At 45.0% G+C, this 27,753-nt stretch overlaps 2 protein-coding genes across 2 annotated transcripts in view; both read left to right on the forward strand.

Moving 5' to 3' along the window:
- The window catches only part of RABGAP1 (RAB GTPase activating protein 1), a 94,856-nt gene that overhangs the window by 37,613 nt on the left and 29,490 nt on the right, over positions 1 to 27,753 (forward strand). Inside the window, exon 13 of the mRNA XM_070758842.1 lies at positions 1,396 to 1,546. Coding sequence (XP_070614943.1) covers positions 1,396 to 1,546 — 151 coding nt within the window. The remainder of the gene's footprint in view (positions 1 to 1,395; positions 1,547 to 27,753) is intronic.
- Positions 9,901 to 11,695, forward strand: GPR21 (G protein-coupled receptor 21). Its single transcript, XM_070758202.1, has 2 exons — positions 9,901 to 9,942; positions 10,169 to 11,695. The coding sequence occupies exon 2, from the start codon at positions 10,531 to 10,533 to the stop codon at positions 11,617 to 11,619; it is 1,089 nt and encodes a 362-aa protein (XP_070614303.1). The 5' UTR covers positions 9,901 to 9,942; positions 10,169 to 10,530; the 3' UTR covers positions 11,620 to 11,695.

The following is a 27,753-nucleotide window of genomic DNA, read 5'->3' on the forward strand; positions in this document are numbered from 1 at the left end:
TGCATGATTTTATACACTTTGATCAAGTCACCCCTTAAACGCTGTCTTTCAAGGCGTTGCAACCTGGTTTCATAAGGGAGGGGCTCCATTCCCTTGATCATTCTTGTTGCCCTTTTTTGCACCTTTTCCAATTCCATTATATCCTCCTTGAGGTGCAGTGACCAGAACTGTACACAGTGCTCCAAGTGTGGTCTCACCATCGATTTGTACGGAGAGTGGGGAGGGGAATACCGGGAGGGGGGGGTTGTGCACATGCATGGGGCAGTGCAGGGCTTGTGTGTATTCATGGGGGAGGGCATTGCATTTTGGGGGAGGGCACGCACATGCATGCTATGCGAGACCAATCATGGGCTTTTCCAAACATGCCCATGTTACACCATCACTCCGCAGTCTGCATTGGTTGCCGATCAATTTCCGGTCACAATTCAAAGTGTTGGTTATGACCTATAAAGCCCTTCATGGCATCGGACCAGAATATCTCCGAGACCGCCTTCTGCCGCACGAATCCCAGCGACCAGTTGGTCCCACAGAGTTGGCCTTCTCCGGGTCCCGTCAACTAAACAATGTCGGTTGGCGGGCCCCAAGGGAAGAGCCTTCTCTGTGGCTGCCCCGACTCTCTGGAACCAGCTCCCCCCAGAGATTAGAACTGCCCCTACCCTCCTTGCCTTTCGTAAACTCCTTAAAACCCACCTTTGTCGTCAGGCATGGGGAACTGAGATATCTCCCCCGGGCCTATATAATTTATGTATGGTATGCTTGTAGGTATGTCTGCTTAAAAATGGGTTATTTAAACTATTTTAAATTTTAAATTGTAAATTATTAGATTTGTCAGGAACTGTTTTTACTGTGTTGTGAGCCTCCCCGAGTCTACGCAGAGGGGCGGCATACAAATCTAATTAAAAATAAATAATAATAATAATAATAATAATAATAATAATAATAATAATAATAATATTGTGTGTGTGCACATCCTTTTGGCACCCGAGCCAAAAGAAGTTCAGCATCAGTGGTGTAGGGCAGGGGTGGGGGGAGTTGGACTACATCAATGTTTTCCAGCCGTGGCAACTTGAAGATATTTGGACTTCAACTCCCAGAATTCTCCAGCTGGCTGGGAAATTCTGGGAGTTGAAGTCCAGATATCTTCAAGTTGCCAAGGTTGGGAAACACTGGTTTGGTCAACGGGACCCGTAGAAGGCCAACTCTGTCCAGATATCTTCAAGGCCAACTATGTCCAGATATCTTCAAGGTTGAGAAAAACTGGACAACATGACCTACAAGGTCCCTTCCAACCCTGTTAATCTGTTTATCTGATTGGTGGAGGCAAGAAGTGTGCCGGGACGTGCCTTCCTATGTGCCATACCCCAGCTGAGCTCTTGCTCCCTCCCTCCTTTGCAGGCACTTGAACCTGAGCGTGCGGCCCAAAGCCTTGTCTTCGTTGGTGAGGAGCGGCGTCCCCGAAGCTCTCCGGGGAGAGGTGTGGCAGCTCCTGGCGGGATGTCACAACAACGACTTCCTGGTGGAGAAATACCGCATTCTCATCACCAAGGTGGGTTGGTTTCCGAACGGAGGTGCTGGGCGAAGAAGATACTTTCAACGACGGCCTTTGGGTATGCTGTTCGGGTTGGTGGGCTTCTGGAACCCCTTGGAGAGAGAGAGAGACAGAGTGCGCAATACAATTTTGGAGGCATTTTAAGGCAGAATTTCAATTACAGTGGTTCCTCTACCTACAAACGCCTTACTTAGGAACTTTTCTAGATAAGAACTGGGTGTTCAAGGTTTTTTTGCCTCTTCTCAAGAACCATTTTCCACTTACAAACCCGAGCCTCCGAAACTGTAACCGGAAAAGGCAGGGAGAAGCCTCTGTGGGGCCTCTTTAGGAATCTCCTGGGAGGAAACAGGGACGGAAAAGGTGGAGAGAAGCCTACATGGGGCCCCTCTAGGAATCTCCTGAGAGGAAACAGGGCCGGAAAAAGCAGGGAGAAGCCTCCGTGGGGCCTCTCTAGGAATCTCCTGGGAGGAAATAGGGCTGGAAAAAGCAGGAAGAAGCCTCCGTGGGGCCTCTCTAGAAATCTCCTTGGGAAGAAACAGGGCCGGAAAAGGCAGGGAGAAGCCTCCGTGGGGCCTCTCTAGGAATCTCCTTGGGAAGAAACAGGGCCGGAAAAATCAGGGAGAAGCCTCCGTGGGGCCTCTCTAGGAATCTCCTTGGGAAGAAACAGGGCCGGAAAAATCAGGGAGAAGCCTCCGTGGGGCCTCTCTAGAAATCTCCTTGGGAAGAAACAGGGCCGGAAAAGGCAGGGAGAAGCCTCCGTGGGGCCTCTCTAGAAATCTCCTTGGGAAGAAACAGGGCCGGAAAAAGCAGGGAGAAGCCTCCGTGGGGCCTCTCTAGGAATCTCCTGGGAGGAAATAGGGCCGGAAAAAGCAGGAAGAAGCCTCTGTGGGGCCTCTCTAGGAATCTCCTTGGGAAGAAACAGGGCCGGAAAAATCAGGGAGAAGCCTCTGTGGGGCCTCTCTAGGAATTTCCTTGGGAAGAAACAGGGCCCGAAAAATCAGGGAGAAGCCTCTGTGGGGCCTCTTTGGAATCTTCTGGAAAGAAATAGGGCCAGAAAAGGCAGGGAGAAGCCTTCATGGGGCCTCTCTAGGAATCTCCTTGGGAAGAAACAGGGCCTCCACCCTCCCTGTGGTTTCCCCAATCGCACACATTATTTGCTTTTACATTGATTCCTATGGGAAAAATTGCTTCTTCTTATAAACATTTCTACAGAACCTGGTCACGGAACAAATTAAGTTCCTAAGTAGAGGTACCACTGTACTCGGCTCTAAGCAATTACATGCTCTCGGGACACAGTCAGGGGTGGGCTTCAAAAATTTTAACAAGGGATTTTCTACCCAGTTGCTGGGTGGGTATGGCCAGGGTGGGTGTGGCGTAGTTGGCTTCCTGCCCCATGACCCGTTGGGCGGGGTGTTTTTGTTCTCCCTGGGCTCCGGCGGCTTTCCTCGAGCCTCCGGCAGGGCAAAAACAGCCTCCCTAAGCTCCAGAGGCTGCGGCCTTCCTGAACTTCCAGTAGCAGTAGTGGGTTGCTACCAGTACAGTAGAGGATGATGCACCGGTAGTGAACAGTGCGCTGCGCACTCTTGCATGTGGGCACACACCTCCCAGTGTATTTTTGGCTTTGTGCGCGGAAGCAAAATCTTGCAAGAGGGTTGGAGCGGCCACAGAGAAGGCTCTTCCCCGAGGTCCTACCAATCAGCATTGCTTGGCGGAAGGGACCTGGAGAAGGCTGAATCTGTGGGCCCTTACTGGCCGTAATGAGGTTGGAGGCCCGTAAATAGTCTGGCCCTGAGCCATTTAGGGCTTTAAAGGTGAGAACCAACACCTTGAATTGCGTCCGGTTGGTTAGAGAGTTGGGTGGGGTACTGGTTTCCCATCCCAAAATCACCATGGATCAGCCGTGGCTTTACCGCGCTGACGGCGTTCACCTGTCAGAACAGGGGAACACCATCTTCTTACAAGACCTGCAGAGGTCACTGCGCGAGTTGGTGCAGTTAGAGGGGGGAGTCGGGGGGCCAAGATAGAGATCTGACCCCCACTCCGTGGCAGGTTAGGGGCGGAAAACTGGGTGGTGTTTAGCGACTGCGTGTTCTCCGTTGGGCATCTTTGGGGATGATTGACAGGTTCTCTCCAAAGGTCATGGTGCCTTTAGCTCGATCTGACCATTTGGGGGGAACCCGTCTTTGGGTCCCGCCCATTTCTATCCCCTTGTAGGGGTTTAGACGGCGAGACCTCCCACATGCAGGTGCATGGCAGAGATCCAGGTGAGGGTGGGGCCAACCAATGCAACTCATGTAAAGATGGAGTGACACGGGCATTTCTAGGTACACCCATTATTGCACCCGCCGCTGCATTTTGCGCCAACTGAAGTCTCCGAACGTTCTTCAAGGTTGGTCCCATGTAGAGCGCATTGCAGTAGTCAAGACAAGAGGTGATGAGGGCATGAGTGGCTGTGTGGAGCGCCTCCTGGTCAAGGTAGGGCCGCAACTGGTGGACAAGTCGAACCTGTGCGAAAGCCCCCCTAGCCACAGCTAGAGATATAGATAATAATAATTAATAATAATAATAATAATAATTTATTAGATTTGTATGCCGCCCCTCTCCGAGGACTCGGAGCAGCTCACAACAACCAACAAATCCAATATTAAAGAAACAATTTTTAAAAACCCTTATAAAAAACAACCATACAGTCCAGACAAACCATACATAAATCGGAACAGCTAGGGGTATGTCAATTTCCCCATGCCTGGCGACATAGATGGGTTTTCAGGAGTTTGCGAAAGGGTAGAATGGAATGGAATGAGAATAGGAATAGGATATGAATTTAGAGTAGAATGGAATAGAATAGAATAAAATATAGAAAGGAATAGGAATAAGAATAGAAGGGAATAGGAATGGAAATAAGATATGAATTTAGAATAGAATAGAATAGAATATAGAAAGGAATAGGAATAAGAATAGAAGGGAATAGGAATGGAAATAAGATATGAATTTAGAGTAGAATAAAATAGAATAGAATATAGAAAGGAATAGGAATAAGAATAGAAGGGAATAGGAATGGAAATAAGATATGAATTTAGAATAGAATAGAATAGAATATAGAAAGGAATAGGAATAAGAATAGAAGGGAATAGGAATGGAAATAAGATATGAATTTAGAATAGAATAGAATAGAATATAGAAAGGAATAGGAATAAGAATAGAAGGGAATAGGAATGGAAATAAGATATGAATTTAGAGTAGAATAGAATAGAATAGAATATAGAAAGGAATAGGAATAAGAATAGAAGGGAATAGGAATGGAAATAAGATATGAATTTAGAGTAGAATAGAATAGAATAGAATATAGAAAGGAATAGGAATAAGAATAGAAGGGAATAGGAATGGAAATAAGATATGAATTTAGAGTAGAATAGAATAGAATAGAATAGAATATAGAAAGGAATAGGAATAAGAATAGAAGGGAATAGGAATGGAAATAAGATATGAATTTAGAGTAGAATGGAATAGAATAGAATATAGAAAGGAATAGGAATAAGAATAGAAGGGAATAGGAATGGAAATAAGATATGAATTTAGAGTAGAATAGAATAGAATAGAATATAGAAAGGAATAGGAATAAGAATAGAAGGGAATAGGAATGGAAATAAGATATGAATTTAGAGTAGAATAGAATAGAATAGAATATAGAAAGGAATAGGAATAAGAATAGAAGGGAATAGGAATGGAAATAAGATATGAATTTAGAGTAGAATAGAATAGAATAGAATATAGAAAGGAATAGGAATAAGAATAGAAGGGAATAGGAATGGAAATAAGATATGAATTTAGAATAGAATAGAATAGAATAGAATATAGAAAGGAATAGGATGTCACCAGGCATGGAGGAACTGATATATCCTTAGCTGCCTTTGAATTTATGGATGGTGTGTTTGGGTTGTATGACTGTTTTTAATAGGGTTTTTTTTTAAAAAGACTGTTTTAACATTGGATTTGTATATGATGTTTTAGTTGTTGTGAGCCACTCTGAGTCCTGGGAGAGGGGCAGCATGCAAATCTAATAATAAATAAAGAAGAATAAGAAGAATAGAAGGGAATAGGAATAGAAATAAGATATGAATTTAGAGTAGAATAGAATAGAATAGAATTCTTTATGGGCCAAGAGTGATGGACACACAAGGAACTTGCCTTGGTGCAGATGCTCTCAGTGTTCATAAAATAAAAGATAAGTTCATCAACAATCATAAGATACAACACTTAATGATAGTCCAGGTACAAATAAGCAATTTCGATTACAAATGGACAGTTGTTAAGCGGCGCATTCCTGTGACTTCCAATGGGAAGGGGCTTCTTGTCTGGAAAGTCGTCCTTCCCCATTGCCTCCCTTGACAGAGGGGCCTTTGTGTGAACAACACGTGCCGTGGTCTTAACAGCTGCTGCTTTGCTCCAAGCCGCTACCCCTGTCATCCAGCCATGCTCCCTGGACAAACAGCATGATGCACCTCGCAGGAATCCTGGAAGCAGCTTCGCACCATCTCCAAAATGGTTCCAGACGTTCTGGAATCACGGAGATTTTTTGGGGTTTGCCCCGTTTTAAGACCTTTCCAGCCACCGTAAAAACCATTTGGCAAATTTGGCTTCCTTGCTTTTGGGAAGGATGGACTTAAACCTGCTATAGGAAGAGGCAGGAGATAGATCTCCAGTGTTTTCCGTGAAAAAAAGAAAAAATGGGGGCTCTACAGTGTGCGTTCATCCAATGCCTCAACAAAAATGTTGAGACTTTTTTTTTTGGGGGGGGGGGAATGCAGAGAAGAGCAACTAAGATGATGAAAGGCCTGGAGACTGAAACATGTGAAGAGCGGCTGCAAGATTTGGGTTTGGTTAATCTGGAGGAAAGAAGGACCAAGGGTGACATGATCGCAAAATATGACAGTTAATCAGTGGAACAGCTTGCCACCAGAGGTGGTGGTGGGTGCTTCCTCACTGGAGGTTTTTTAAAGAAGAGACTGGACTTATCTGGAAAGGAACAGGCAAGCCACGTTCCTGAAAATGGCACTCCTACTTTGGAAAAAAAAATGCAAAGAAGAGCAGCTAAGATGACGAAACATCTGGAGATTAAAATATGTGAATGCAGGACTAAGGAATACATGACAGTATTGGAGGAGCTTCCCCAAAGAAGGGGGTCGATTTATTTTCCAAAGCACCAGAAGGCAACACAAGAAACAACGGATGGAAACTAATCAAGGAGGGAAACCCGGAATTGAGGAGAAACCTCCTGACAGTGAGGACAATTAACCAGTGGAACAGCTTGCCACAAGACGTGAGTGCTCCATCCCTGGAGGTTTTTAAGAAGAGACTGGAAAGCCACTTGACTGAAATGGTATACAGGCTCCTGCATGAACGAGGGGGTCAGACTAGAAGACCCCCAAGGTCCCTTCCCACTCGGATTCCCTATTCTGCTTGTGATGCCATTCCGATGATTACGAAAAGAAGTTTTAGGGTTGACATGACGGCAGCCTTCCAGTATTTGAGGGGCTGACACAAAGAAGAGGAGGAGTCAACTTACTTTATATATACAGTAATACCTCGTCTTACAAACGCCTCGTCATACAAACTTTTCGAGATACAAACCCAGGGTTTAAGATTTTTTTGCCTCTTCTTACAAACTATTTTCACCTTACAAACCCACCGCCACCACTGGGATGCCCCTCCTCCGGACTTCCGTTGCCACCGAAGCACCCGTTTTTGCGCTACTGGGATTACCCCGAGGCTCCCCTCCATGGGAAACCCCACCTCCAGACTTCCCTGTTTTTCTGATGCTGCAGGGGAATCCCAGCAGGGGAATCCCAGCAGCGCAAAAACGGGTGCTTCGCTGGCAACGGAAGTGCGGATGTGGGGTTTCCCAGCGAGGGGAGTCTCAGTGAAATCGCAGCATCGCAAAAACACAGAAGTCCGGAGGTGGGGTTTCCCATGGACGGGAGCCTCGGGGGAATCCCAGCAGTGCAAAAACGGGGGCTTCGGCTGGCAAAAGGGGTGAATTTTGGGCTTGCACGCATTCATCGCTTTTCCATTGATTCCTATGGGAAACATTTGTTTCATCTTACAAACTTTTCACCTTAAGAACCTCGTCCCGGAACCAATTAAGTTTGTAAGGCAAGGTATCACTGTATATAATATGCATTTTCATTATCAGCAAAAATGTTACACACACACACACATGAAGAGTCTTTCGCCGCACAGTTTGTAGAACGTCCTTGGAATCATCAATCTAGACCTCCTTGAAATTGATCGGTTTTTATTTATTTTTTTGAGCTTTTTTCGATTAAATTCAAGGCGGGTTCGCTTTTGCAAGGCCCGCCCGACCCGCATCCAGTCGACGGAGGCCCGTGAGGATTTCTTGACCGAAAAGCGGCCAGGAACGAGGTGGCCTTAACATCCTCCGGATCCGAGGGAGGCCTTCTGAGGAGAAAAATAGAGCGAGAAAGAGAGAGAGAGCCAGTTTCTATGGCAACCGAAGGAGCAAGATGGAGGGGAGATGCTCAGAAGGAGCCCGTCTCTTCAGTGACTAAGGAATCACCTGAGTTGCTTCGCTCTTGATGTCCAGTTAGCTCTCCTTCCCTCCTTCCCTCCCTTCTCGGCTGACCTTAAATCTGAGCTCCTGCTGTTCGAATCTTGAGATTTTATCCCCTCAGGATGGTTATTCAAAGCACAGTCTTTCTCCTGGGTTCCTGTCAAAGGGGCCAGCGGAGGGTGGGGGGATATAGATCTATCTGTCTGTCCACCTATCTCTCTCTCTCTCTCTCATATCTATCTATCATCCATCCATCTATCTACCTACCTATCTCTCTCTGTCATTTATCTGTCATCCCTCTCTCATCTATCTCCCATCCATCTCTCATCCTTCTATCATCTATCTATCTATCTATCTATCTATCTATCTATCTATCTATCTATCTATCATCCATCTATCTACCTATCCATCTCTCTCTCTCATCTATCTATCATCTCTCTCATCTATACCTCTCTCTCTCCTATCTATCTATCTATCTATCTATCTATCTATCTATCTATCTATCTAGCATCCATCTATCTACCTACCCATCTCTCTCTCTCTCATCTATCTATCATCTCTCTCTCATCTATCTATCATCTCTCTCATCTATACCTCTCTCTCTCTCCTATCTATCTATCTATCTATCTATCTATCTATCTATCTATCTATCTATCTATCTATCTATCTAGCATCCATCTATCTACCTACCCATCTCTCTCTCTCATCTATCTATCATCTCTCTCATCTATACCTCTCTCTCTCTCCTATCTATCTATCTATCTATCTATCTATCTATCTATCTATCTATCTATCTATCTATCTAGCATCCATCTATCTACCTACCCATCTCTCTCTCTCATCTATCTATCATCTCTCTCATCTATACCTCTCTCTCTCTCCTATCTATCTATCTATCTATCTATCTATCTATCTATCTATCTATCTATCCATCTATGCATCCATCCATCCATCCATCAGGAACAGCAACCATTGGGGCTAAAAGGATTTGGCAGCACAACTGAATCCTGGTTTAATCCAGAGGCTTCCCTCAAAAGAGACCAAGATAGAGTTTCTGCTTTTACTTCTGTGAAGGCTCCCTTTGGATCAGGCGCCTGTCCAGATTTCAGTCCTGCAAGGGTCGCTCTCAGTCACATTGACTATCATCAAAAGGACTAGCACCTTTGTCTTCTTTGCAATGTCCTCGGGGGTGGGTGGGGAAGGGAATGCCATGTTTTGGCTTTCCCTCTTTTGAGGGGGGGGGGGAAGGGTCAGGGGGAAAGATCAGCTCTACGGGATTCCTCTCTGGCTGACTGCCAAAATGCCTCAGAGAGAGGGGGCGGAGAGGGAGGGTCTTTCAGCAGCCCTCCCGACAGTGGGGCTTAGCATCCCTCCCCTTCCCCTCCATCCAAAGGGCCAGGCTGCTTCCTGGGGCTGTTTTGAGATTTCGAACCTCCCAGCTGCCTCTGTAACTCCTGCCAGCCTGGGCAGAGCCGAGAGGCGGTGGGTTTGGCCGACGCTCCCTCCCACCCAGCCCTCCCCGTCCTGCAGGGGCAGTGGGCTTGGCGATGCAGAGGAGAAGGGAGCAAGCAAGCTAAGCGGGCAGGAGGAGCTGGGCGCGCACGCAACGCAGGCGTGCACAGGCGGGCGCCCACCGAATCTGCAGAGCCAGCTGGGTGGAGAGAAACCAGCCCAGGAGCTGCGCTGCCTTTTTTCCCCCCCTCCTCTCCTGAACCTGCAGCGAGCGGGCAGCTGCCTTGCCTCCACCAGCCCGACACACGGTTGGCTGTTTAGCCGGCCACGAGAGCTCAAGTCTTTGTCCTCCCGGAGCAGCACACGGCAGGTAGGCTGCGGAGGGGGAGGAGGAGGTGGAGGAAGAGAGGGCGGCCAGTCTCCAGAGCATCCCTCCTCCAGATCCCGGGAAGCTGGTGGGCAGCCGGCCCCCCTCTCCTCCCCCCCCCCCCTCTCCTGCAGTGTTGGGGGCAGGGAGGCCGCCTGGCTCATCCGGGGAGGAAGGGAGGGATGCTGTAAAACGCCCCCTTCTTTCTTCCTCCCTCGGCTGCTGCCAGGAGGAACCGCCTCCACGTGGCTCCCCTGGTCTTCCTCCCCTCCTGCCAGCCTCCTCCTCTTCTAGCCAGAAACCAGCCCAGCCAGCAGCGCACCTCTGCTCCTCTGCTCCCCCTCCCCAGCGGCAGCCAGCCGCCTTCTGCCAGCCCGGAGAAGGGGGGCGGTGGCTGCTGGCAGCAGCAGCAGCAGCAAGCCAAGCAAAGGGAGCATTGCGGACAATGCCCGGGGGGCTGATACAATCCTCCTCGCCTTTTCCCGAGGAGGAGCAGCCGCAGCAGCCGCTGTCGCGCAAGCAGGAGCTGCCGCAATGACAGCCGGGCGGCGGCCGCCGGTGTGAGGGGGAGGCCGTGGGCGTCCTTGCGAGATGAATGCCTCCCTGGATGGCGGCAGCCCCGGCAACGCAAGCGGCGGTGGCGGCAACAGCGTCGGGAGGCCCTTCTGCCTCCTGGCATCGTCCGGCTACCCGGACAGCCTGGACGTCTGCCTGCTGGAGGCCATCATCGTCGTCTTCCTCACCGTCCTCATCATCTCGGGCAACCTGGTGGTCATCTTCGTCTTCCACTGCGCGCCGCTGCTGAACCACCACACCACCAGCTACTTCATCCAGACCATGGCCTACGCCGACCTGTTGGTGGGGGTGAGCTGCCTGGTGCCGTCCCTCTCGCTGCTCCACCGTCCGCTGGCCTTTCTGCCTGAGGCGCTGGTCTGCAAGGCCTTCGGCTACGTGGTCTCGGTGCTGAAGAGCGTCTCCATGACCTCTCTGGCCTGCATCAGCCTGGACCGCTACATCGCCATCACCAAGCCCCTCACCTACAGCACGCTGGTCACCCCGTGCCGCCTGCGGGCCTGCATCCTGCTCCTGTGGCTCTACTCGGGCGCCGTCTTCCTGCCGGCCTTCTTCGAGTGGGGGAAGCCCGGCTACCACGGCGACATCTTCCGGTGGTGCGCCGACTTCTGGGACACCCGGGCCGCCTTCACCCTCTTCATCGTGGTCATGCTGTACGCCCCGGCGGCCTTGGTGGTTTGCTTCACCTACTTCAGCATCTTCCGTATCTGCCAGCAGCACACGCGGGAGATCAACGAGAGGCGGGTGCGCTTCAGCTCCCAGGAAGGGGAGGCCTGCGAGGGGCAGCCGTGCCCGGACAAGCGCTACGCCATGGTCCTCCTGCGCATCACCAGCGTCTTCTACATCCTCTGGCTCCCGTACATCGTCTACTTCCTCCTGGAGAGCTCGGCGGTTTATCGCAACCGCCTGGCCGCCTTCCTCACCACCTGGCTGGCCATCAGCAATAGCTTCTGCAACTGTATCATCTACAGCCTGTCCAACAGTGTCTTTCAGAAAGGGTTGAAGCACCTCTCGGGCGCCCTGTGCACCCCTTGCGCTCGGCACCGGGCGGCCAAGGACTCCTCCGCCTCCCGCAGCAAAAGACCTTCCAACGGGTGCCACGCCTGACGGGACTCTCCCCCCCCTATTTCCCCCCCACCGTGCCCGAACTCAGGATGTCCAGATGTGCAAAAAGAAAGAAAAAGAGACCTACATCTTCCTCCCCCCCATGCTACTGATCTCAAAAGGATTTTCCAAGGATTTCCAGCGGCCGAGATTCTGGGTTCGAGTCCCTCAGGAAAACCGTCTGCTTTGACCAGGAGGGGGGGAGGGAAGGATGGAGGGAAAGAGGGGAGGGTCTCTTTCCTGGATTGACTCAAAGGATGGTCTCCAACGCTGGCCAAAAGACCCTTCCTCTCGCCCTCTTGTGTTTGGAGATCTGTGCTCTTTTTGTCTCACAGTGCAGGAGTGTGGTTTAAATATAATGTATTCTTTTTTTTTCCTGATTTGTTTTTGTGCATATGCCAAAGTCTGTTTCGAAATCTTTATGGGTCCAAATAATGATTGTCCCCACCCCTCTGCCACCCACCCCCTCCAACTCCTCTCTCTCTCTCCCCCCCTACACCTCACACATCCCCCCACCCATGCCCGTAGCCAATAATTTCTCTTAGGCTTTTTATAAAAAGACGTGGTTATTCCTCTCTCTCTCCAATATCTCTTTTTGGGGGCTCTTCCCAACCCCACCTCTCCCTCTGTCTCACCAAGGTTGTTCCCTTGTGATTTAAAAAGTTACCGTATTTGCATTTTTTCTTAAAAAAAAAGAAAAAGAAAAAAAAAAGAAAAAATAATTGAAATGTCTGTGTAGTTAAAAGGAATGACTTTGGAGCAGACCAAAATTAGCAAATGAATAAAAGTGTTTCCTTTCCCCTCCCTTCTCCTCCCCCCACTGTTAATTTATTTATTTATTTAAGCTAGCGGAAGGGTGGGGGGGGGAGATTTATATTGTCCCCTTTTCCTTGCTTTTGATTTTGTAAGGGGAGCCGCTTGGGAATGGAGTCACTTGTTCCTTGGGACGGCTTGGCTTTTTTTGGCTGGTCTTGTGGAAGTTTCTCAAAACAGATTTCTCTTTTAAAATAGATAGATAAATAGATGGATAGATATGGATTGATGGATGGATGAGGGATGGATGGATGGATGGATAAATAGATAGGTAGACAGACAGACAGATGGATGGATGGATAGATAAATAAATAGATGGACAGACAGACGGATGGATGGATAAATAGATAGATAGACAGACAGACAGATGGATAGATGGATAGATAAATAGATAGACAGGCAGACGGATGGATGGATGGATAAATAGATAGATAGATAGACAGACAGACAGATGGATGGATAGATGGATGGATAGATGGATAGATAAATAGATAATCAGGCAGACAGATGGATGGATGGATAGATAAATAGATAGATGTATGTATGTATGTATGTATGTATGTATGTATAAATAGATAGACAGACAGATGGATGGATAGATGGATAGATAAATAGATAGACAGGCAGACAGATGGATAGATGGATAGATAAATAGATAGACAGATGTATGTATGTATGGATAAATAGATAGATAGACAGACAGATTGATGGATAGATGGATAGATAGATAGACAGACAGACAGATTGATGGATAGATGGATAGATAAATAGATAGACAGACAGATGCATGTATGTATGTATATATGTATGTATGGATAAATAATTAGATAGACAGACGGATGGATAGATGGATAGATAAATAGACAGACAGACAGACAGACAGGGATGGATGGATGGATGAGAGATAGATGAGAGAGAGGGGGGGTAGACAAATAGATAGATAGATAGATAGATAGATAGATAGATAGATAGATAGATAGATAGATAGATTAATATTTCTAAGTTCCATGATTGCTGTGATAGGGAAGGAGAGAACTTTGGGAAAAGCCGAGTTAGGAGACATTTATGTTCATGATTGAAACCCCGGAAGTTTGAAAATCTGTTGAAAATACTTCTTAATTTTGATAACGGTGGAATGCAGATGGGCGTGTTTGAGTGCAACTCACCTGTCCCTTTGAACAAAGCAGCCAGGTGATTCAACCTGATTCGCATTCTAGTAAGGATACGACTCAGACGCTGCCTCTGCATTGGAGTGGTGGTGGTGGTGGGAAATATGTTTTTTTTGTATTCAGCCTACGTTGCTGTGGTTAATCAACCGAACCATCTCTGCAAAATACCCATTTTTTTTTATCTAGAGAGAAACCGGCCCAGAAAGATTGAGGCTGCTGTGTCTGGCTGAGAATTTGCCAGGTGCAGTAACGACGACTTACTACAGCTGAAAAAACTACACGGAGGGGAGCTAGTCCATAAGGTTATATGGAACTGCTAGGAACAGGAGCAGTCTACCTCTGAATAATGGCCGGAGGGTGTCCTTTTGCATGGCATTTGTTAGAAACAGGATGCTGTGCCAAATGGGGGAATTCCAATTTTAAAAATTGGATAAATACTAGATAAATGGTCAAAGCAATGGAAACTGCAGTTTAATGTTTCCAAATGTAAAATAATGCACTTGGGGGAAAAGGAGTCCTCAATCTGAGTATTGTATTGGCAGTTCTGTGTTAGCAAAAACTTCAGAACAGAAGGATATAGGGGTAGTGATTTCTGACAGTCTCAAAATGGGTGAGCAGTGTGGTTGGGCAGTAGGAAAAGCAAGTAGGATGCTTGGCTGCTTAGCTAGAGGTATAACAAGCAGGAAGAGGGAGATTGTGATCCCCTTATATAGAGCGCTGGTGAGACCACATTTGGAATACTGTGTTCAGTTCTGGAGACCTCACCTACAAAAAGATATTGACAAAATTGAACGGGTCCAAAGACGGGCTACAAGAATAATGGTGGAAGGTCTTAAGCATAAAACGTATCAGGAAAGACTTCATGAACTCAATCTGTATAGTCTGGAGGACAGAAGGAAAAGGGGGGACATGATCGAAACATTTAAATATGTTAAAGGATTAAATAAGGTTCAGGAGGGAAGTGTTTTTAATAGGAAAGTGAACGCAAGAACAAGGGGACACAATCTGAAGTTAGTTGGGGGAAAGATCAGAAGCAACGTGAGAAAATATTATTTTACTTAAAGAGTAGTAGATCCTTGGAACAAACTTCCAGCAGACGTGGTTGGTAAATCCACAGGAACTGAATTTAAGCATGCCTGGGATAAACATAGATCCATCCTAAGATAAAATACAGGAAATAGTATAAGGGCAGACTAGATGGACCATGAGGTCTTTTTCTGCCGTCAGTCTTCTATGTTTCTATGTTTCTAAAAAGTTTTTCTTTTCTTTTCCGTTTTTAAACTTGCCATTTTAAAAGCCAACCCTCCTTTATACAAGCAAACTTTAACCTCACCTGTTTCCTCTGTCTTTTCCCCCATCTACCAACCATTGGACATCTCGCTAAATCTTTTTAAAAAACCCAAACAGATCCTGGGTGCAAAATGGAGGGATGTTTTAATGGCTTGCTTCCCAATGGGGGGGGCTTTAAATCACAGGACAAGCTCATGCTTGAAGAAATGAACTTTTATTTATTTATTTATTTATTAGATTTGTATGCCGCCCCTCTCCGTAGACTCGGCGCGGCTCACAGCAATAATAAACAATGTATAACAAATCTAATAATTTAAGAGAAACACTAAAACCCCCATTATTAAAAGCAAACATATACACAAACGTACCATACATAAACTGTATAGGCCCGGGGGAGATGTTTCCATTCCCCAATGCCTGACGGCAAAGGTGGGTTTTAAGGAGTTTACGAAAGGCGAGGAGGGTGGGGGCAGTTCTAATCTCTGGGGGGAGCTGGTTCCAGAGGGTCGGGGCCGCCACAGAGAAGGCTCTTCCCCTGGGTCCTGCCAAACAGCATTGTTTAGTTGACGGGGATTTATGCGAGATGGGCAGAGAAAGAAGGGGATTTGGGGTTGGGCAAGGGGGAAAGATATTTTACATGCCTGTGAAGACCTTTCAAAGCTACATAATTGGCCAGCTTTATTTACCGGTATTTATTTGTGTTTGTTAAGTATGTATTGGTAGTATACAAAGACGTAACAATGTTTATATACATGATACTAGTAAGAGAGAAACATGAGGACGGGACGGAAGGCACGCTGGTGCACTTATGCACGCCCCCTTACATGTAGCTATCAAATAGGATTTTTAACAGCTTTCACTGATACCACTGAGAAGTTTGCTTAAATATTAATTCCTGTAGAATCCAATCTAAGAACAGGAGGTGGCAGGCCAAAGGGAAAAAAAGAATAATGTAGAATTCCACGGATGAGGAAATGAGGGAGAGAGAGAGAGAAGAATAAATATGGGTGACTCTTTTCCTTTCCATTTAATGGATTTTCCCATGGGAATTATGGTTTATGAACTGGCAGAGCGATAATATTTTATTTTAGCTTTAAATGTAATTCTTTTGAGTGAGAACATTCACCCTATAAAACCCACACAACACCTTTGAACTTTCACATTCTACAAAATATGAAAAATAGGAGGGAAGTGTTTTTAATAGGAAAGTGAACACAAGAACAAGGGGACACAATCTGAAGTTAGTTGGGGGAAAGATCAAAAGCAACATGAGAAAATATTTTACTGAAAGAGTAGTAGATCCTTGGAACAAACTTCCAGCAGACATGGTTGGTAAATCCACAGGAGAGAGAGCCATCGTAGGGCTTCCCAGATTCGCCCACGTATCTACAACACTCCGTGGCCTGCATTAGCTGCCGATCAGTTTCCGGTCACAATTCAAAGTGTTGGTCATGACCTTTAAAGCCCTACATGGCATTGGACCAGAGTACCTCCGGAACCACCTGCTACCGCACGAATCCCAGCGGCCGATAAGGTCCCACAGAGTTGGCCTTCTCCGGGTCTCGTCGACTAAACAATGTCGTCTGGCGGGCCCCAGGAGAAGAGCCTTCTCTGTGGTGGCCCCGGCCCTCTGGAATCAACTCCCCCCGGAGATTAGAACTGCTCCCACCCTCCTTGTCTTCCGTAAACTACTTAAGACCCACCTATACCGCCAGGCATGGGGGATTTGAGACACCTTTTCCCCCAGGCTTATTATAATTTATGTTTGGTATGTATGTGCTGTTTCGTGTTTAATTATGATAGGGTTTTTAGCTTTTTTTTAATATTAGATTTGTGCCAGTATAATATTGTTTTTATCGTTGTTGTGAGCCGCCCCGAGTCTTCGGAGTGGGGCGGCATACAAATCTAATAAATTATTATTAAATTATTATTACTATTAACTGAATTTAAACATGCCTGGGATAAACATAGATCCATCCTAAGATAAAATACAGGAAATAATATAAGGGCAGACTAGATGGACCGTGAGGTCATTTTCTGCCGTCAGTCTTTTATGTTTCTATGTTTCTAGCAATTGCTTAATTAATGTTGCTTCAATAAGCTAAAAACGGGGAAAAGGCATGATGGTTTTTGTCCTGCAGTTCGGAACCAGTTTCTGCCATTTGCATCTTGCGTTAACCTTGTTTGCCTGTTACAGGGACACTTTCTGGTGTAATTTATTTATTTCTTTACCCATTAAGTTTGAGAACTTAGCAGAGTCCAAGGCTGTGCTGGATCCAACACCAGAAGGTTAGCCTGTGTTTACGGTAGACATGAGAGAGGAACCTTCTCTCTGGATCTGGGGGCTTCGTAAATAGCCCCTTCGCTCTCCTGGCTGCCCTGGGGAGCAGAGAAAAGACAATGGGGTCCCAAAAATCTCTCTCCCTTCTGCGGAGTTTTCTAACCAGCACACCTTGGCAGAGGCTGATGTTTCGCCTTATTGGGGATAATAATAATAATAATAATAATAATAATAATAATAATAATAATAATAATAAAATTATTGTCATTGACAAAACAACAAATTGTCATTGGCAACAAAAGTTGTGTGACACCCAGAGACCAGTCCCATCATACCTAAAATCAGAATAGATAAATTTAAAAATGGAATAAAAAATGGAATAAAAAATAGAATAAAATGTCCCACCCACTACAAATTCCCCATCCTGAACCACTCAACCATCGACATGACAGACCGAGTAATATCTATGACTTATTTGATCCAATTCAAATTCAGAATCACAGAGCGATTGCAAGAAATATGCAAAAGCACCCCCGTTATTTTTTGGGGGGGTGGCAGGAAGATACCCCGATGCCAGGCTTGAAGCTCGGGGTATCTTCCTATGGAATAGCAATAGCATTTAGATTTATCTACCGCTTCCCAGTGCTTTACAGCCCTCTCGAAGCGGTTTGCAAAGAGTAAGCCTATTGCTCCCAACAATCTGGGTCCTCATTTTACCGACGAAGGCTGAGTCAACCTTGAGCCTATTGAGATTTGATCTGCCAAACTACACTCTAACCACTGCGTCACCGAGTCTCTACCTCGCTGCTTGCAGTAGTTCAGAGTATCTTCCTCTCTCTCGATGGGAGAGGCTGAAATATCCCTCCAAGCTTCACAAGTAATGATGATGATGATAACAACAACAATGAAGTTAGAAGGACCTTGGAGGTCTTCTAGTCCAACTCCTTGCTTAAGCACTACACTACTTCAGACCGATGGTTATCCAACATCTTCTTAAAAAACGTCCCGTGTTGGAGCGTTCACAACTTCTGGAGGCAAGCTATTCCAGTGATTCATTGTTCTAACTGCCAGGAAATTTCTCCTTATTTCTAAGTTGCTTCTCTCCTTGTTTAATTTCCACCCATTGTTTCTTGTTCTATAACTAGGGCAGACTATAACTAGGGCAGAGCCACAAAACACATACGGCAGCAGTTTCGGACTCAAGGCCATCCCGATCCAGAGCAAAAGCCGAGAAGAGAAAATACAGGATTTTTCTGGGGTATAGCATGGGGCTAATTGTGGGGTTAGCGCCGATAATCAAACCGAACAATGGGATCCACCAGGAGGGGACACAATCTGAAGTTAGTTGGGGGAAAGATCAAAAGCAACATGAGAAAATATTATTTTACTGAAAGAGTAGTAGATGCTTGGAACAAACTTCCAGCAGACGTGGTTGGTAAATCCACAGGAACTGAATTGAAACATGCCTGGGATAAACATATATCCATTCTAAGATAAAATACAGAAAATAGTATAAGGGCAGACTAGATGGACCATGAGGTCTTTTTCTGCCGTCAGACTTCTATGTTTCTGTGAACCAGGTCCCTGAAGATGTCTGTGTGGGTTTTTGGGGTGTGTGTGTGTGTGTGTGTGTGTATTTTGCATTTTTGGTGGGGATGGATTAACAAGCCTTGATGCAGAATTTATAGTTGTGCAATAGAACTGTTCCGGATGTGCTGTTTTTATACCTGTCATGACATCGGAAGTCTCCAGCCTTTAAAAAGGGAAAGAAAAAAAAAATATCTAAGTTTATCTAACTGTGGGGGAGAATAACCAGGCAATGCTTATTCGTCTTGGACAGGTAACAGAGCCATTTCGACCATTCGTCGTCCTGATTTTTATTTCCTAGGGAGAAATCCATTTGCTGCGTTGCTAACAACTGAAAGGGCCCAAAGTAGTAAAATAAATAAACCCAATTCCTGCCTTTATAGCGTAGGAACTTTTTACGAAGCAGGTTCTTGGAGCAATAAAGATGCATTGATTTTTTGTGTGTATAAATTTTTAATTTTTTCCCCTCCATCCTTACAAACATTATCTCTGGGATCGCCTTCTGCCGCACGAATCTGAGCGACCGATTAGACCGCACCGAGTGGGCCTTCTCCGGGTCCCATCAACTAAACAATGTCAGTTGGCGGGACCCAGGGGAAGAGCCTTCTCTGTGGCGGCTCCAACCCTCTGGAACCAACTCCCCCCAGAGATTAGAATTGCCCCCACCCTCCTCACCTTTCGTAAGCTTCTTAAAACCCACCTCTGCCATCAGGCATGGGGGGACTGAGATACTCTTTCCCCCTAGGCCTCTACAATTTATGCATGGTATGTCTGTATGTATGTCTGGTTTTATAATAAGGTTTTTTTAGTTGTTTTAGTATTGAATTGTTACATGCTGTTTTTATCACTGTTGTTAGCCGCCCCGAGTCCACGGAGAGGGGTGGCATACAAATCCAATAAATAAATAAATAAAATAAATAAATAAACATACAAAATCACATACCTTCAAATTTCAATACAATACAATATTCACTGCTCAAAAAAATAAAATAAAGAGAAAACTTAAACAACAGAATATAACTCCAAGTAAATCAAACTTCTGTGAAATCAAACTGTCCATTTAGGAAGCAACACTGATTGACAGTCAATTTCACATGCTGTTGTGCAAATGGAATAGTTGTGCAAATGGAATATTCAATGAGAATATTTCTTTCATTCATTCAGATCTAGGGTGTGTTATTTGAGTGTTCCCTTTATTTATTTATTTTTGAGCAGTATAGTATCAATCACCAAATTCTTAATTAAAATTCTTAATTTATATCTATTTTGTTTCTGTCGGGCTCTCTGGTAGAATCCTCCCAAAAATTCACAGGTACAAATTTCAGACACACACACGTTTGAAAATTCAAAGCAATGTTCTTTATAATGAAAATTCACTTAAACCAAGCCCTCTTTTGGTACAGCAAAGAGCACTCATCTCCAAACAAACTGGTAATTTGTACAAGTCCCTTATCAGTTCTGTGATACTTATCTTGCAGCTGTGAAGCAATTCACAGTCCTTCTTCGTTCACAAAGTGAAACACACTTTGCTCTGGTTTAGTTTCAAAGCGGGGAAAAATCAGCACACAAAAAGTCAAAGTCAGTAAAGCAGTCACGAAACACAAAGATCAGATAATCCTCCACAATGGCCAAACCCAACAGACTGCTATTTATAGCAGCCTCACTAATTACCACAGCCCCACCCAACCACAGGTGGCCTCATTTTCTTTGATAATAATCTCTCAGTTGTTGTTGCCTATGCATCGCTCTCCGCATGCGTGGCTGTATCATTAACTCTTGTTCTGACTCCAAGGAGGAGCTAGATAATTGATCTCCTTCTGAGCTGTCTGCCCCACTCTCCTCCTCCCTGTCACTCATGTCTTCTTGGTCAGAGGAGCCTTCATCAGCAGATTCCACCGGGGGCAAAACAGGCCTGCAGCATGTGGATGTCTCCCCCACATCCACAGTCCTTGGGGCAGGAGCAGGGCCAGAGCTAACCACAACAGGTATACATACTTTTTATGACACAGTTTCTTGGGGCAACAATGATGCATCGATTTTTGTCGTCTCTCAGAGTCCAGCTTAGCAGGACTTGGGAGGTTTCAGTGTAAAAACAAAACGGAAAAAAAAATTGCTTTATTCCCACCCCAGCTCTCAGCTCCCTGGAGACCTCTCTTAAATGCCACCCCATTCATACTGGCAGGAAAAGATCCGGCGCTTTGTCCCCAAAAGGACTTGTGTGTGTTTTGCTTGGCAGGGGCGTCTGGAATGCGAAATGCTTGCATGGCCCTTGGTCCTTCCTCTGGTTAGGCTGTGGGATACTCCCCGGGACTTCGGCTTGCTTTGGTCTCCAGCTTTCGGTTTTGGGCGCAAGGAAGAAAAAAGTGTACTTACCTACCAATAAAGGATGGTATTTGAAACTGAGGATCGAGATGAGAGGTCCTTGGTACTCTTTGAGCTTTGTAGGCTTTTTTTACAGACGTTTCCTTACCTAGCCAGGTAACATCATCAGTGGGAGGAGGAGAATTGTGGAGTCCTTGGTACTCTCTGAGCTTTGTAGGCTTTCTTACAGACGTTTCCTTACCTAGCCAAGTAACATTCTCAATTGGAGGAGGAGGACTGTGGAGTCCTTGATGCTCTCTGAGCTTTGTAGGGTTTTTTAGAAACATAGAAACATAGAAACATAGAAGACTGACGGCAGAAAAAGACCTCATGGTCCATCTAGTCGGCCCTTATACTATTTCCTGTATTTTATCTTAGGATGCATATAAGTTTATCCCAGGCATGTTTAAATTCAGTTACTGTGGATTTACCAACCACGTCTGCTGGAAGTTTGTTCCAAGGATCTACTACTCTTTCAGTAAAATAATATTTTCTCACGTTGCTTTTGATCTTTCCCCCAACTAACTTCAGATTGTGTCCCCTCCTGGTGGATCCCATTGTTCGGTTTGATTATCGGCGCTAACCCCACAATTAGCCCCATGCTACACCCCAGAAAAATCCTGTATTTTCTCTTCTCGGCTTTTGCTCTGGATTGGGACGGCCTTGAGTCCGAAACTGCTATGTGTTTTGGGGCTCTGCCCTAATTATAGTCTGTCCTAGTTATAGAACAAGAAGCCTATGGGTGGAAACTAAACAAGGAGAGAAGCAACTTAGAACTAAGGAGAAATTTCCTGGCAGTTAGAACAATGAATCACTGGAATAGTGATTGTGAACGCTATGTTTATCCCAGGCATGTTTAAATTCAGTTACTGTGGATTTATCTACCACGTCTGCTGGAAGTTTGTTCCAAGGATCTACTACTCTTTCAGTGAAATAATATTTTCTCACGTTGCTTTTGATCTTTCCCCCAACTAACTTCAGATTGTGTCCCCTTGTTCTTGTGTTCACTTTCCTATTAAAAACACTTCCCTCCTGAACCTTATTTAACCCTTTAACATATTTAAATGTTTCGATCATGTCCCCCCTTTTCCTTCTGTCCTCCAGACTATACAGGTTGAGTTCATGAAGTCTTTCCTGATACGTTTTATGCTTAAGACCTTCCACCATTCTTGTAGCCCGTCTTTGGACCCGTTCAATTTTGTCAATATCTTTTTGTAGGTGAGGTCTCCAGAACTGAACACAGTACTGTACTGTATTCCAAATGTGGTCTCACCAGCGCTCTATATAAGGGGATCACAATCTCCCTCTTTCTGCTTGTTATACCTCTAGCTATGCAGCCAAGCATCCTACTTGCTTTTCCTACTACCCGACCACACTGCTCACCCATTTTGAGACTGTCAGAAATCACTACCCCTAAATCCTTCTCTTCTGAAGTTTTTGCTAACACAGAACTGCCAATGCAATACTCAGATTGAGGATTCCTTTTCCCCAAGTGCATCATTTTACATTTGGAAACATTAAACTGCTGTTTCCATTATAGACGTTTCCTAACCTAGCCAGGTAACGTCATGAAATGTCTAAAGAAAGTTCCCAAATATCTAACAGGCACAACCAAACATAACTGGACTTTAAGTATATTCTATTTACAATTGCTAATTCTATCTCATCTGGGAATTCTAATATGTCTTAGAAATTAAATATATTTTACAAATTTAACCTCTTACAATGTATCTGTTACATGATTAATAAGTATAAAGGCAGGTTCTAGTATACAATCTGCACTGGGAGGAGGAGGAGGACTGTGGAGTTCTTGGTGCTCTCTGAGCTTTGTAGGCTTTTTTACAGACGTTTCCTAACCTAGGCAGGTAACGTCATCAGTGGGAGGAGGAGGAAGACTGTGGAGCCTTCTCTGTGGCAGCCCCGGCCCTCTGGAATCAACTCCCCCCGGAGATTAGAACTGCCCCCACACTCCTTGTCTTTCGTAAATTACTTAAGACCCATCTATACCGCCAGGCATGGGGGGGTTGAGACACTTTTCCCCCAGGCTTTTTTTTTATATCTATGTTTGGGTATGTATATGTTGTTTGCTTTTTAAAATATGATAGGGTTTTATGTGCTTTTTAATATTAGATTTGTTTTTGCTGGAATGTTGTTTTTTTTATTGTTGTGAGCCGCCCCGAGTTTTCGGAGAGGGGCGGCATACAAATCTAATTTTTTTAAAAAAATACTCTCTGAGCTTTGTAGGCTTCAGAGAGGGGTCTTCGGAGTCTTCAGAGAGGGGCAGCATACAAATCTAATTAATAATAATAATAATAATAATAATAATAATAATAATAATAATAGACGTTTCCTAACCGAGCCAGGTAACATCATCAATGGGAGGAGGAGGACTGTGGAGTCCTTGGTGCTCTCTGAGCTTTGTAGGGTTTTTTACAGACGTTTCCTTACCTAGCCAGGTAACGTCATCAGTGGGAGGAGGACCGTGGGGTCCTTTGTGTTCTCTGAGTCTGGTGGTTTTCTTGCAGATATTTCACAACCCACTAATGATATTACCTAGTTTGGCAAATGCAATATCTACAAGAAACCCGCCAAGCTCAGACAGCACCAAGGACCCCCCCAGTCTTCCTCCTCCTCCCACTCCCACTGATGATGTTACCTGGTTAGGTAATGAAACGTCTACAAGGAAACCCACCAAGCTCAGAGACCAGTATTCAGCTCAGGAGGGACAACTTTTTTTAAAAAAAGACTCCATAAATTCCCTTTTCCCCTTTCCATCTTTTCCTAATCCCTCATAGATTTTCATGGCAGACTTTTACCTCAGAGAAATCCCAATACTGCTCAGCTGTGCCTAAGTCTCCAAAAAGGCTTCACGCCCTGAGGGAGAAAAAGATGGCAGGCGCTTTACCTCAGAGGATAGAGCCAGAGCCAAAAAGCTATCAAGGCCTCTCCATTTTAAGATGGCGGTCTAAATAATGTCTCACTTAACATTGCAGGCATATTCTCCTCAGGTGGAAGAGCTCAATACGGGTGTCTGGGGAGCACATGGTAGCTGAAGAACAGTCGTTAAACCATGGTTTAAATCATTCCCGGCCTTCCCGTCAAGGAGCCTTTCGGGAGTAGTGTGTAAATTTCTTTTATGGGTCTAAAGCGTGAAGGGCGCTTGCTGCTTTAAACGCAAGGCAGACGCTGCTGCAGTTGTGACTCTTTATTCTTTAAACTTTAAGCACTCCTCGGCTTATAACCGCAATTTAGCACAACGTCCCCATCGCTAAGCGAGACGCCCCTTAAGCGAGTCCTTCTCCCCCCTCCGCCCGTTTTGCAACCTTCTTTGCCGTATTTGTTAAGCGAATCGCTGGGGTTGCAACGTCAGTAATGCCACCATTAAATGAATCGGGGTTCCCCCCATACCCACGTTGACACTGCTCATTGGAAGGTCGCAAAAGGGGATTTCCCATCTGCCTCCCAGGATTCTTCGACTGTCATAAATAAGTGGCCAAGCGTACGGATTTTGAATTTTCTTGAATTGCTGTTAAAGTTCAGTTCTAGATGATTACAATGATTAAAGCACTTAGGGGTAAAAACATACTGCTGAATTATTTCCTATTTTAAAAGTAAGTAGGGATCATGCTAAGCGAAGTAAGGGCAATAATTTTTTTTAATATGTTTGTGAGTGACATAGGGGAAGGTTTGGTAGGGAAGGTTTGCCTATTTGCCGATGACTCTAAAGTGTGCAATAGGGTTGATATTCCTGGAGGGGTCTGTAATATGGTAAATGATTTAGCTTTACTAGATAAATGGTCAAAGCAATGGAAACTGCAGTTTAATGTTTCCAAATGTAAAATAATGCACTTGGGGAAAAGGAATCCTCAATCTGAGTATTGCATTGGCAGTTCTGTGTTAGCAAAAACTTCAGAAGAGAAGGATTTAGGGGTAGTGATTTCTGACAGCCTCAAAATGGGTGAGCAGTGTGGTCGGGCAGTAGGATGCTTGGCTGCATAGCTAGAGGCATAACAAGCAGGAAGAGGGAGATTGTGATCCCCTTATATAGAGCGCTGCTGAGAGCACATTTGGAATACTGTGTTCAGTTCTGGAGACCTCACCTACAAAATGATATTGACAAAATCGAACGGGTCCAAAGACGGGCTAGAAGAATGGTGGAAGGTCTTAAGCATAAAACGTATCAGGAAAGACTTCATGAACTCAATCTGTATAGTCTGGAGGACAGAAGGAAAAGGGGGGGACATGATCGAAACATTTAAATATGTTAAAGGGTTAAATAAGGTTCAGGAGGGAAGTGTTTTTAATAGGAAAGTGAACACAAGAACAAGGGGACACAATCTGAAGTTAGTTGGGGGAAACAAGGCAACGTGATAAAATATTATTTTACTGAAAGAGTAGTAGATCCTTGGAACAAACTTCCAGCAGACGTGGTTGGTAAATCCACAGTCACTGAATTTAAACATGCCTGGGATAAACATAGATCCATTGTAAGGTAAAATACAGGAAATAGTATAAGGGCAGACTAGATGGACCATGAGGTCTTTTTCTGCCGTCAGTCTTCTATGTTTCTATTATTATTATTATTATTATTATTATTATTATTATTATTATTATTATTATTATTATTAAATAGTGCATAAACTTACTACCCCCACTGTCCCCACCCACCCCATAAGGGCATCAGCCCATCACTGCCTGCACCCATAAAGAGACCCCCATACACCCACCCTCCCGCTGTCTTGGGCTGATCCTTCCACAGCTGCCTTCTGCCTGCCTCCCACCAGGCCAGGAGGGTTTTTCGCCCAGTTTCTTGTGGGAAACTTGAGCCCTACAAGGAACGGAGCGCAGCTGAAAAGGCTGGCATCAACTTGAGGGTTTCCTCTTATTTTTAGAACGGGGTTTATGGCCATTTTTGGCCTGAAACAATGGCTTATTGTGACTTTATTGTTCTCAACAACACCCGGCCTGGGGCCCGGTTCCTTCCCACCTGCTCTCACTTTTGTTGGCGAGATCCAACCGGCCAACCAACGTTTGTGTGTGTGTGTGAAAGGCCAGGGGGTTTTTTTTTCCCCTTTTCCACAGTGACTAATTCCATATCTTAAGAATACTAAATTTCCTGTGTGGGTTTCTTAAAGAGAGAATAAAGGCTGCAGATGAAATCAGTCCAATTCCCGATCAGAAGGAAATCGCTGAAAAAAAGCCTGTGTCTTTCGGGGTCGTGGTAGACAACTGGACTTTCTGGGGTTTTTTTCTCCCTGAAGATGTTTCGCTCCTCATCTCAGAAGCTTCTTCAGTTCTGACTGGATGGTTGGTGGGGAACGGAAGGGTTTATACTCCTTGCAGGCAGCTGGCCGTTTGCTTCCTTTTTTAGAGAGTCGTTGAGGACGCTTGGAGGTTGATCTGTGCCCTCAGGTTCATCTATGACCTATAAAGTCCTTCATGGCCCCGGACCAGATTATCTCAGGGACCGCCTTCTGCTGCACGAATCAATGAGTGGGTCTTCTCTGGGTCCTGTCAACTAAACAATGTCGCTTGGCGGGACCCAGGGGAAGAGCCTTCTCTGTGGCGGCCCCGGCCCTCTGGAACCAACTCCCCCCAGAGATTAGAATTACCCCCACCCTCCTTGCCTTTCGTAAGCTACTTAAAACCCACCTCTGCTGCCAGGCATGGGGGAATTAAGATTCCCTTTCCCCCTAGGCCTTTACAATTTTATGCATGGTATGTTTGTATGTATGTTTGGTTTTTGATATTAAGGGTTTTTTAATCGTTTTTAGTATTGGATTATTATTGTACGCTGTTTTATGATTACTGTTAGCCGCCCCGAGTCTTCGGAGAGGGGCGGCATATAAATCAAACAAATCAATCAATCAATCAATCAATCAATCTGGTTTTTAAAATAATTTTTTATTGATTTTTATAATATAAAATACACACAACACAAAACAGTGCATGGTGAATTATTATTATTATTATTATTATTATTATTATTATTATTATTATTATTATTATTTATTAGATTTGTATGCTGCCCGAAGACTCAGAGCGGCTCACAACAAACAATATACAGTGTACAAATCCAATGTTTAAAAAGCAGTTTTAAAAACCCTTGTAGTAAAAAGCAATCATACAACCCAAACAAACCATACATAAACCATAATAGCTGAGAGGTATATCAATTATCAGGGAAATCGGCGGTTCAGGAAATATCAGGGAAATCGTGAAAAAAAACACAATAAATCAGGGGGGGGAAACCAAATTGTATTAAAATGTTTAAAAGTCAGGGGAAAATATGTAAAATAAATCCCCAATACCTTCCTTTCTTTCTTTCTTTCTTTCTTTCTTTCTTTCTTTCTTTCTTTCTTTCCTTCTTTCTTTCCTTCCTTTTATTTTTCTCCGTTCCCTTCCCTGTTCCCTTTCCTCTTCTTCCTTTCCTTTCCTTCCCTTCCCTTTCCTTCTTTCCTCATACCTTCCTTTCTTTCCTTCTATTTTTCTCTGTTCCCTTCCCTTTTTCCTTCACTTCCCTTTCCTCTTTTTCCTTTTCTTTCCTTCTATTTGTTCCCTTCCCCCTTTCCTACCATCCTCCTTTCCTTTCTTCCTTTCCTTTCCTCCCTTCTCCTTCCTTCCTCTTTTTTTTCC

Source organism: Erythrolamprus reginae, chromosome 8 (genome assembly GCF_031021105.1).
Source record: "Erythrolamprus reginae isolate rEryReg1 chromosome 8, rEryReg1.hap1, whole genome shotgun sequence".
In the NCBI taxonomy this organism is placed as follows: Eukaryota; Metazoa; Chordata; class Lepidosauria; order Squamata; family Dipsadidae; genus Erythrolamprus; species Erythrolamprus reginae.

What these genes read in the sequence shown, in the direction of transcription:
- GPR21 (XM_070758202.1), top strand. Translation starts at nt 10,531, where the DNA reads ATGAATGCCTCCCTGGATGGCGGCAGCCCCGGCAACGCAAGCGGCGGT.